Source organism: Symphalangus syndactylus, chromosome 5 (assembly GCF_028878055.3).
Source record: "Symphalangus syndactylus isolate Jambi chromosome 5, NHGRI_mSymSyn1-v2.1_pri, whole genome shotgun sequence".
Classification (NCBI taxonomy): Eukaryota; Metazoa; Chordata; class Mammalia; order Primates; family Hylobatidae; genus Symphalangus; species Symphalangus syndactylus.
The window spans coordinates 154770628-154782655 of NC_072427.2; the positions used below are offsets into that span (position 1 = coordinate 154770628).

At 54.6% G+C, this 12028-nt stretch overlaps 1 protein-coding gene across 4 annotated transcripts in view; it reads right to left on the reverse strand.

The window, feature by feature from the left end:
* The window catches only part of IQSEC3 (IQ motif and Sec7 domain ArfGEF 3), a 112098-nt gene that overhangs the window by 17156 nt on the left and 82914 nt on the right, over positions 1-12028 (reverse strand). For all 4 annotated transcript variants that reach the window (XM_055281208.2, XM_055281210.2, XM_055281213.2 and 1 more), the window contains exons 6-7: positions 4786-4908; positions 4252-4418 (exon numbers count right to left, since the gene is read on the reverse strand). In XM_055281208.2, coding sequence (XP_055137183.2) covers positions 4252-4418; positions 4786-4908 — 290 coding nt within the window. The remainder of the gene's footprint in view (positions 1-4251; positions 4419-4785; positions 4909-12028) is intronic.

Consider the following 12028-nt stretch of genomic DNA (forward strand, 5'->3'; position numbering starts at 1 on the left):
GCGGTGGTGGGGTTGGGAGGGAGGGTGTCAGAGCCCTGGAGCCAGACAGAAGAGACCCCCATCCAGCCTGGAGCTCCCCGGGGTGGCCTTGCTTTTGCCATGCCTTCAATGGCTGGTGCCTCATACCCATTCAATTAAGAATAAGTTCCTCAGCCAGGCACCAAAACTAATTATATGATATGGCCCCAACACACATTTCCTGCCTCACCTCCTGATGTTCCTCAACCAGAGTCTTCGCGCCCACCTCCCAGGCCTCTTTCCTGATGGCAAATACAGCCTCCACGTTCCTGCTAACCCTCTGTGCCTCTGCAGTTCTGTCGTCTTCCTTGTGTTTGTCTCACCCCCCAGCTCCGCCCCACCGCTCCAGCCTCATAAGGAGGTTCTGTTTCATTCTCTTTTGGATCTTCCTCCCCCTGGGCTCTCCTCTCCCCTCCAGTAGGGAGCATGGCGTTGAGGGCTTAGTCTTTGAAGAGATTCCTCCCTCACTGGGAGCAGTGGGGGAGCAGACAGACCCCTGGCAATGCAGGCGAGGACACCCCTGTCCCACCTCCTGCTTCATAGTAATGATAAACCTCGGGCAACGAAAAAACACTGGCAGGAAATATGCCAACAAGAAAACACATTTCTTTTGGAGAAACAGGCGATTAAAATATCTTCTTTCTACTATTTCCAAATCTTTCTTTAATGACTATACGCTTCTTTTATAAGAGGGAAAAATTAAAAATAAAACAACTTTGGCAAGCATCTCTCAAAGGAGTGTTCCCAGCTACTGAAAGGACACCATGCCTTCCACGCACAGCTCCCTGCCTGTTCTGGCTTCTTCCACATCTGAACTTGGTTTTAAAGTCAGGCAAATGAGCCATGCAGCAGCCAAGGAGGCTGAAAGAAATCAGGCCGCGGGTAAGAAAAAGCCAGGAGAAAGGCTGAGTGTATGGATGCCCCCACTTCAAGGTGGCAGGCTGCCTGCCTCCTCTGCTTCTGAATACTCGGGAGAAAGGAATCTTTTAGAAAAGCATAAACCCACAAAGACAGAGAACAGGAGCAAAGGCACAGGCACCCCAGGACCTGGCAAGTGGATAAATACGTGGATGGATTTAGCAAACCTGAGAAAGCTGAAACCTAGACCAGGAGAGAGGCTAGAAGCCGCTCGAACACCACACAGCCACCAAAGGGCTTAGAGCTGGTGGTAACAGCAGCCCCTAAAAGCGAAGGTGAAGGTAGGCTGGAAATAGGAAAACAGGTTGAAAATGGGTTAGAAAGCTGCTGGGCTTCCCTGCCCCCTCCTCACTCCCGCAGAAGACTGGGGGTCCATTCTCTGGAACTCTGAGATGAGGGCCCCACACCCAGCCAAGGGTGAGACTCTGTTGAAAACTGGGGGTGAAGTTGATACCTATATATTAACCCTCAACCCCACTTCCCACTTAAAGACCTCAGAGCTCTGGCAGCCAGAATCATACATTCTGGGCAGCAGATTGGACATTTATCTTCTAGGTATCAGGCAAAACAAGAAAAAAATATCTCCAGATACTGCAGTGGGGGTCTCCCAGTGAAATGGCTGAACTAAATCACCCTACAAGAAAGCCCACCAGCCAGCAGTCTCCACCTGTGTTCACAGAGTCATTCATCAGCTTTCTGGTGGCTCACTCTTAAATGTGAATGAACAACCAGATTTCATCAACTGTATTTGGAAAGTCTATACCAGGAAAGAGAAAGAAATACGGGAAAAAACAGAAAAAAGGACTCCAGAAGAAATAGAGGCAAGCAGGGAGAAAAACAAACCAACCAACCAATATTAATATCTTCACCGAGATGGGAGAAGATACTGCATCTAGAAAGCAAGAATAAAATGCTATAAAAGAGGAACATTGAGAGGACAAAAGAGAGCTATTGAGAATGAAAAATATGACAGCAGGAATGAAAAACTTGGTAGGAGACATGAACGAACGACGGCACTGAGGGACATTTTCCAGAAAGTCAAGGAAGTAAACAAAGATGGCAGGTAGAAAACTATAAAAGTTACGAGGATCAGACTAGGAGATCCACCAACAGAATAGCAGGAGTTCAAGAAAGAGAGTCCAGAGAAACAGGAGGGCAGAAATGATCAAATACAACATTTAAGAAAACTTCCCATGACCAGAGGACATGAGCTTCTAGATGGAAAGGACCAGTCCAGCGCTGGGCATGGTGGATGGAAGAACTGTAGCAACGCACATCATCGTGAACATCCAGAACACGAAGGGCAGACAGAAGAACCTGCAAGCTTTCAGAGAGAGAGAAAGAGTAACAGACAAAAGGCCAGCAGCTGGGATGGCAGAGCAGCACTGGCAGCTAAAGGACAATGCAGCACTGGCAGCTAAAGGACAATGCAGCAATGCCTTTGAAATCCCGATTGGCGTGTTTTGAGGCTGGAATTCTATCCCCAGCCAAACTCCCAACCAAGGGAAAAGACAGAAAAAGATACATTCAGAAATGCAAGTTCTCAAAAATGGCCTTTTCTCTGGAAGTAAACGAAAAATTAGGAAGCTGTGACGTGCAGGAAGCAGGAATCTATCATGAGAGCAAGGGAAGGAGGGCCCAGGATGCTGGCTGTGCCCTGGCCCCGCCACTGTCCAGACTGGAGCAGGACCAGAGGCTCCCGGAAGATGACGCTCCTGCACCACCTCCCGGGTCTGGGTGTATGGAGAGGAGCTTGATACGTAGGGTGGGAAGTTAGGGCTGAATCAGGGGAGGTCCTCAGAGAGTTAAGCAAATGGAAAGAGAAGCATTAACTCCAAGGAAAGTATAGATAGAAGGGAGCTGCAATCATTCTGCACTTGCAGACTCAGCTTTGGAGTGTGTGTGCAGAGCCTTAATAACATGAGCACTGACGTGAGTGGGATGGGTCGGGGAAGGTGGATGAAAGAGGGCTAAATCCTTACATTCTATAATGGGGAATTAATAGATAATGCTTAAAATAAAAATAATTAACAAGGGCCAGGCGTGGTGGCTCATGCCTGTAATCCCAGCACTTTGGGAGGATGAGGCAGGCGGATCGCCTGAGGTTGGGAGTTCAAAAGCAGCCTGTTCAACATGGTGAAACCTCATCTGTTCTAAAAATATAAAAATTAGCTGGGTGTGGTGGTGCACGCCTGTAATCCCAGCCACTTGGGAGGCTGAGCCATAAGAAATGCTTGAACCTGGGAGGTGGAGGTTGCAGTGAGCTGAGATTGCACCACTGCACTCCAGCCTGGGCGACAGAAGTAATAATTAACAAGGAGCAGTGTATAAAAGAGACCAGATACCAAAGTATAAATACTGTATGGCCCTATTTAGATGAAGTTCAAGGACTGGCGGGACTCGTCAATGGTGATAAAAGGCAGAATAGTTGTTACTCTTGGGCAAAGGCATTGACTGGGATGGGACAGGAGAGAACATTCTGGGCAGGTGAAAATGATCCAGATCAGGATCTGGGCGTGATGACACAGTGCACATGACCGTACACATTCATCAAAATTCAGGCTTACACACTCACAGTCTGGACTTTATGCCAGTTAAAAAAAAGGATAGAAAAAAACAAAGAAGCAGAAGCCTGTGGTTTATTGATACAGAAGAAAGGCAAATAGCTAAAAAAAAGTCACAAGTTGTTGCCTCTGGAGAAGGTGAGTGGTGAGAGGGGCAGGGACTAATTTTTTTCTGTGATAAGCCTTGTAGGATTATTTGACTTTATTAAATTATGTGGATGTATAACTTTGATTCTTTTAAAGGGTAAAAAAAAAAAAAAAAGTTGAGCACACATCACACTCTGCCAGTCCTGGTTTGCTCCCTGCCAGGCAGTGCGCTGCATCGATGAGAGAAAGACTTGCCGGCTGGTGCCATACAGTTATCTGCTGACTTGAATGGACCTAGGACCTGAAGGCCCTGCTCCTGGCTCCTTCCTCGTAAGTTGTGGAGGGGAAGGGCTGGCACCGCTTGAGCCACCAGCTCTGGTGTCAGGGGCCTAGAGGCCAACCATGTTCCACGGAGGGCAAGAGGCACTGCCCAAGGGCGCTTGCTGTTTGGTAGAGCGGTGGCGGTGGCGGTGGCAGGCTGCATGCCGGAAACTCCCCAGCCACCTGGCTCACAAGGAATGTTCCCAGCTTGCTATGGGTGACCAGGCCCAGAGAGCAGGTGACGATCTGTGATAGGGGCTCAGACTCATATAGAATGCACGCTGCACAGAACGGGGCCTGAGCCGTGGCCTTGCCCCTCCTGCCCCGGCGCCCACGTCCTCACCTCGAAGGTTTCGGATGAAGTCCTCCAGCATCATCTTCCGGTCAGGCTTGATGTTGGGGCTGTACATGTCGGTGTTGAGGAGGATGATGGCGAAGGCGAGGATGAAGATGGTGTCGGGGTTGTGGAACTGCTGCACCACTTCGGGGTTGCACATGCAGTAGCGCTGGCTGTGGGGGGTCAGAGGCAGAGTGGACGCTGAGCCCCGGCCCACCCTCCCCCGGGCCCAACAAAGGAGGGGGGTGTCCAGGGGGTATCCCAGCTCTCCGAAGTCTTCAGGTCCAGGGAGACCAGTGTCTGTCCCATACTCTGGTCTTCTTCCCCACACCCCCAAACGCCCCACATTTCCAGCCTGGGGAGCTAGAGGGATCGGTCCCTTTTCTTCCCTTCACTCCTTTCTCCCCAGCCCATCCTCCTGCCCACACCAGAAGGGGTGTTTCTGGCCCAATGTCCAACCCTCCTGATGGCATCTCCTGTCTCCCAGGCTCACAGCGGCCCGGCTTCCCCACCCTGGGGTCTGCTGGGGAGTGGCCTTACCTGAAGGCCTCAATGAGCCGCTCCACCTTCTGGGCCTCCCCCTGCACACGGATGTGTGCCTGGAACTTGCGCAGGGCCTCGTCCAGCTCCATGCTGGAGAAGTCCATCTCGTCCACCACGCAGCTGAGGGCGGACAGGGAGGGTGTGAGGTCAGACGGCCCCCTAAGCACCCTCCAACACCCATTCCCGCTGGCCTCCGTCCCCAGCCAGGACAGGTGCAGGGCCCCTCAGGCTACTCACCCCCGAGGGTCTCCCTTTAATGCCCCAAGAGGACCATCTCCTCCCACCTGCCACAGTAGCCCTTTCGGAGCAAACCCTGAGGCCAGGAGAGCCTTTGGTGGCCCAGGACACAGGGGTGGAGGGAGGCTGAACTCAGATCTTCCGACTCCAAATCCCAATTCCTTCCTTCTTAACCTCAGAGTATCCCAAGCAAAGCTTTCAACATAAATAATACAGTAAACACATTGATTCTTCTGTTCTTTCAGAGAACTGCTAGGAGCCTGTGTTTCTCCCAGGTTTAAATTTCACTTTCTCATTTAGGTCTTGAGGGGGCTGAGTCCTACCTTGGATCCCTTCTGCTGCAGGCTGAATAGTTGGAGCAGAGCCCCTCAAGCCCCTGGGGCTTTCTGCAGCCCCTCTCCCCGCAGCTGCCCCAGCCCTCAGAGGAGGCTGTGGTGGGAGCTTAACGTGAGGGGACAGCGTGACACGCAGGGCCAGATTCTGGTCCGGGCCCTCCTGCAAACTTGGTGTGACTCTGGCTCGTCCACTCACTCCTGGGGCCTCTGTGTGACCTTCTGAAAAGGGAGGAGGCTGGAGTCCCTGCTCCCCAAGGGCCTTGCTACCTCTGAAATGCTGCCTACCACCCTGGGGGGTTTGCTTGTGAATATCCCGAGCTTCAGTGTGTGTGTGTGTGTGTGTGTGTGTGTTCACATGCCAGTTCCCCCAGCTAAGCAGGCGCCTTCCTCTGGTCTAGCCCGATCCAGGGGACTCTGCACTGCAGGGTCTGAGGCCGAACCCTCCCAGTCCCCTCACCCTGCCTCACCCTCCTTTGGGGTGCCCTGTCCCCACGGCCATGTGCAGCAAGGCAGGAGTCCAGGCCTGGCAAAGCAGGGGACCCAATGTCCCCTGGGCGTTGCTCTCCCTTTGGGAGACGCAGACCAAGCGCGTTAGATTGGGCTCTTGGAGCTGACGTTTGCCCACTCTACACCCACTCACCCCAGTCTCCTCCCACCGGCTCTGGCACAGCCCCTGCACACTGCCCCTGACACTGCCCACTGCCAGCAAGCAGTCCCACTCTGCTCCGATGGTCCCCTGGCCTGCCTGCCCAGCACATCAAGGGCACAGAAAACGCCTGCTGAGTGGCCCTGTGATGGTGACATGAGCTCTGAGGACCCACTTCCTCCATGACCTCAGCTTCCATTCTGTGCCCACTGCCTAGAAGACTTGGAGACCCCCAACTCTGCCGTCAGTTTTTAGGAGAAAACAAGGGGAGACACCACAGTGGAGGTGGTCAGGGCCTGGTGGTCCGTGGACTCCGCCTCCCACAGTTTTCTGGGGAGAACAAGGAGGAAAGCGCATCACCAAAGACTCTTAGGAAGGGAGGGGGCGCCGAGAGGGAGCTGGGAGTCTCTCCTCCTCTTTCCTTTTCCCTCCTCCCGAAGGCAGGGCCCATGGCCATCTTTCAGGCTGTGAGTTGTCCTTGGCTTGGTCCAAGCCCACTCCTCTCAGGCTTGCTGGCCGGGACAGTGGGCAGGTGAGGGTGGGGCTGGGGGTGGAGGCCAGCATCTTGCCCAAGCATGAGAATCGGCAGCACCAGGATTAGGGCATTTGAGGTTGAGCTGCCGGCTGGGGAACAGGGGCCTCCAGGGCCAGCCAGGCGAGAGGCTGCTCTGATTTCCCGGTGGCCCTCCTCACCTCCACCCTGCACCCTCTGCAGCTGTACGTGAGTGCCAAAGGCCCTATGCGGCCACATCCGTGTGTTCCCGTAGCCCAGCCCATCAGGAGTCAGCAACTGGGCACAGCAGAGCCACACAGTGACATGTCCGGGGCTGTTGACCAAGTGGCTGTGGTCCGATGGGTTCAGAGACAGAGCCTGGAGGAGGTGAACCAGTGTGGTCACGCAGCGAGGGAGTCAGAGCATGTGGGCCAGAGAGATGGAAAGGGGCAGCGAAGGACAAGGAAAGTCTAATCAGACAGACAGAGAGCAAGCAGAGAAAGGGAGAGGCAGGCAAGGAGGAAACGGCAGGAGAGAGATCCCAAAAAGGGAGCAAGACCGGAGAGTGAGACAAAGAACAAGCGAAAAACAGAGACAGAGGGAGGAAGGGGGAAAGACAGAGAGACACGAGGAGAGAAAGGGACAGGAGGGGAAGAGGAAGAGACAGAAGAAGTCTGGTAGAGACGAAGATGTGAAGTGCGCCGCGGACTGTGTTGGGGGCGGCATGGGGCGGCCAGATCCCTTCCTCTCAGCCCAGGGGCGCTGACTCTTATGAGGCCAAGAAAGAGGCCTGGGTCCTCAGAGGGCCCCAGAATGGCCCTTGGTCCCTCTGAGTGGCATCCTGCTGCTCCCCAGGACTTGCCCGCATCTGTCATGCACCCCACCCCTTCCCTGTTTCTGAACGCTGAGGTCGTGGCACCCGGCTTCCCACATCCGCGTTCCTCCCACAGCCTCTCTCTGAGTGCCTTCTGCCCCAGAGCTGTGGACCAGGTCTCACCCTGCAATGGTGGGGGTGCCGGGAGGCCCAGGGCACCGTGGGGGCAGGCTGCCGCAGGAGGCAGCGGGAGCTGCTGGTGAGGGGGGGATCTGCCCAGCCAAGCACGATGGCCTAGTTTCCAGCCCTTCACTCAGGTGACGAGCAGCCGTTCACTTGCTCAGGGCTGCTGCTAAAAGCCCAGTAGTGAGCCGAGAGCCTGAGAGCCGAGGACCAGGATAGGAGAAGCAGCCAGGTTGAAAGGTCAGCCCACAGAATGGGAGTTGAATACACCCCTCGTGGGCCTCGAAGCGGGGAGGGCTGCAGGGGCCGACACTTGGGCTGTGGAGGTGGAAGGGCCTCTCATCCAACATCTTCCAGTGTGTGCTCTGAGGACCCCACAGCCAAGTCATAAGGTGGCTTGTTGAAATGCAGCTCGCTGGACCGCACCCCAGACCCAGCAAATTAGAATATTTGGGGGCAAGGCCTGGGAATCAGCATTCTCTGCAAGATCTCCAGGTTGTTCCTAAATTGTGAAACCAAAGACTGAGCTGAGTGCAAGGGTGGGCCCCACTGTGGCTTTTAAAGTGAATCCAGCAACTCACAGGCCACCAGGCAGCAGTCCTCAGGGGCATGGGTCCCCACCTAGCTATCGGGGCTGCTTTTGTGTGGGGGTGGTGAGGGAGGGGTGGATGGAGGCATAAGCAGGTGTAGTTCTTTCCCTGGCTATGCACCTGCCGTCCTGCCTTCCTCCCTTCCCTGCATTTGCCATCACAGGGTATCTGTGTTTCATGAACAGGTGCTATTCTGGGTTTCTCAGACCCTGGGGGAAATATGACATTTTCTGGCTGTGAAACCCCTAGCTGGAAGGGAGGAAGCTGTGCTGAGTGGTGGGACCCTCTACCCTCCTGCCTGAGGAGGCCACTTCCTCGCTGGAGAGCTGGGGGTTGGACCAGGTGACTTCTCAGGACTGGGACCCAGAGGCACCGACCATCTCTGAAGCACTGCGGATGCTCCCAACGGCAGGGGGCAGACAACCACAGCAGCACTCCTGGCTGGCCGGTGGCTTCATCCCCACCCTCCTCCGGGGGAATCACTGATCACTGTTTGCCTTCCTGTTGAGGCCTGTGTCATCCTGGGGAAGGCGGCTGGGGTGGGACTGTGGTGTCTACCATAAGCCCTGCTCATTCCAGGGTCCCTGTCCCCTGTCCCCCTGGAAGCGCCTATAAGCCTTGGCCCTCTCCAGCATGAGCCTCCTCTGTTCACTCCCGGGGCATAAGCTTCTGCCTGCACCCTGCCCTCTTTTGCTCCCTCCCCTTCTCTCACTCTCTGTCCTGTCGCTTCTCTTCTTTTGCAGCGTCTACCAGCACTCCTAATCCCCACTTTCCAGCCTTCTTTGCTGCCCTGGAATCCTCATGGGGAGCTGAGTGCGGGCAGTTTACCAAATCCATCCTGCAGCCTCCACCCAGGGCGGCCCGGAGTCATCTCTCCTCCCGGGTGGTCTTTTGTGGTGTATCATCTCCCCGTTTTACAGAAGACAAAACTAAGGCCACGTAGGGCTTGCCCCATGCTCCCACAGCTAGGGAGAGCAGGCTTTCAGCTTCCTAATCTTGTGAGGCCTCTCCCTGCCCCACTGGGCTCTCTTCTCTTCACTCCTGTGTGTGCGTGGGTGGCAGGGAGGTCCCTTACTCAATGGGGGGAGTTCCCTCCGAGCTCTCTGTACTGAGTATGGCTCTAAGTGCTTCACTACGTGCGCAATGACCTCATCTTCTCAAGCTTGTGCAATATGAACCATTGTACCATTATGTTTTTATTACATGTGAGACTGAAGTACACAAGACAGCCAGCCCTGCAGGGGTGCTGCACACATCTCATTCCTTGCTGACATCTCCTGGGGCAGGTGGCCCCCTGTGCCCTCCTCTCCCCCACCTCTCCCTGGCTTTCTGCTGCTCAGTGGCTGGCACTAATGCATGTCTTCCCAGGGGCTGTGATCTTACCCAGATGGCTTGGTGGGGACCTGTGAGAGGCCAAGGAGAAGCACGTGGACACAGTTACACAGGCGAGCCTGTTGGTGCATCTGTGGGCAGTCAGCACGGGGGCTCTGTGGTCACTCTGCAGGTTCAGAGCTGGCCTGGGCACCTGGAGCCCACAGCAGGGGTCCATATTGCTGACCTCCTGCCTTCCCCTTTTAGGTGCTTTTTGTGGCCCGTGGCAGTGGCTGGTTGACTCTTTCAGCAGCATGCACTGAGTGGCTCCCGTGTGCAAGGCTGTGCTATGGACCCGGTGTAAATGGCAAGCAACATAGTCTCTGTCTTGGTGGGGGAGACAGGCATTAAACACAGAGTCAAAAATAATTCTTTACCTATAGTCATGATGAGTTCTATGTAGGGAAACGACAGTTCCAGGAGAGGACAAAGGAGATATATTTTATACTGTATGTCTGGAAAGGACTCTTTGGGGACATGGCATTTGAGCTGAGGCCTGAAACATGAGTAGGAGGGGGCCAAAGGGAGGAGAGAGGGGAGAGCTTTCAGGTGGGCTAAGGGAGGAAGCATATGCACAAGCTCGTGGCAGGGAGGAGCTTTCAAGGACCTAGGCAGGGTCCACAAGGTTGCAATGCAGACAGTAATAGGCAGAATGGTGACCGTGGGGCTAGGCAGGCAGTCAGGGGCTCAGTCTGTCAGCTTTGTGGGTCATGAGAAGGATTTGGGAGTTTATCCTGAATGCACTGGGTCATAATAGAGGGTATGATCAGAGGAGTGACAGGGTCCTGCTTCTTCTAAGAAGATTTCTCTGGCTGTTGGGGAGAAAATGAATGGCAGCGGGGCAGGGAACAAGACAGAAGCAGGGGCCCAGTTAGGATGCTACTGCAGAGGTCCAAGGTACAGATAATGGGGCTTGGGCTAAGGCAGGAGCAGTGGAAACAAATTGAATGAATGATCTAGCTGCATCTTAGAGGAAGAACAGATGGGACTCGAGACGCAGGGAATGTGGGAAGTGAGGAAAGGGAGGCATCACTGGTGCATCCTGGAGCTCTGGCTGGAGCGCCCGGGGGCCTGGAGGTACCGTTCTCTAGTGTGAGTGTATCATGGTGCAGACACATGCTGGAGGAGAGATGGAGTCTTCATCATGGGCACGTGAAGTTTGAGGTGTTGTTTCAGATAGCGACCATGCCTCCCCTCTACTGAATCATCCTCAGGGGCACCCAGTGCTTGTCTTTTTTATCTTACAAATTAGAACCCTGCCTTGAGCCCTCGTCGCTCTCTAGACACTGCCCCTTTTCTCTCCTCTTTGCTGCCTCCACTTCCTCATCTCCAATCACTCTTCAACCTGCTCCACTCAAGCATCCAACCCCAGGGCACCGTTAACACTTCCCTTGTCACGGCCACTGCTGGCTGCTATGTGGCCAAATCTAACGGCCTCTCTCTGTCCTCATCCCAGCCCCCTGGCAGCATCGACATGGTTAATTGCTCCCTTCTAGAAACACCGTCTTCTTGGCTTCCATCACCCGCCCCAGGTGGACTCTTTCCTCCAGAGGAGCCCCTCATCCATCGCAGCTGTCCCTCCTCACTGACCTGAAACTGGGCCCTATCCCCCACTCAACAACCACTGTCCAGGTGGCTGCCCCCATTCTAGTGGCTGCCCCCATTCCAGTGGCTCTAGCTAGCTAACAGTTTAACTTGCTTGAGTAAATATTTGACAATGTCTAGTTTGATAGATTCTTCGGATGAAATGTCCCTGAATCCAGCACCTCCCTGCCCCTGAAATGGAAAATCTATACGTGTTTATTTGGTAGATGGAGCACAACACAGGGGGCCTGAAGCACATGCATATTCTGAATTCTCATCAGCTCGGAGACCACTGGCTGTGCGCTGGCTGCCTGGCTCCCTCCCACATTGGCCACGGCCCTGCTGCTTCTCCACGGCCCCGGGCTCTGCCAACCTCTCCCCTCCCCATGCCCACGGCCTCAGTTTAGGGCTTCATCCTTTGTCACCATGGCTTGTAACAGCAGTAGCTGTTAACAGTCTCCCTGCCTCCAAACCATCTTCAGAGCCATCCTTCTAGGCTGCTCACTTGGCACCGTGGCTCATGCCCCTGCTCACATTTCTCCCAGGGCTCCCCACATCCCTAGTGTGAAACCCAAGTTCCTCAGCAAAGCAAACGAGGCCCTGTCTGCTTCCAGCTTCTCTCGCCCCTTCCCCAGTGTGGTCCCCTCCTGCAGCCTGGCTCTCACGCCCCCATTTTGGTGCATGCTGTTATTTCTTCCTGCTGCCCAGCCCCAGCCCTGCAGGTCTCTGTTTAGCTCTCATCCTCCCTGGGAGTCTTCCCTGACCTCCGCTGTCCCCGGAACCCAACTTCTGTCGACCATTGCGTTTATCTCCCTGTGTCATAACATTCACCTGCCTGTCTCTCCCACGAGGCTACAGGCTCCTTCGAGATAGGGCAGTTCTTTTAATCTCTGCCTCCCTGGTGTCTGGGCACCCCATCACTGTTTTGTGGGATGAATGAGTGAGTGAGAGATGACCAGGAATGACTGCATGCCGGCAGCTGGAGAA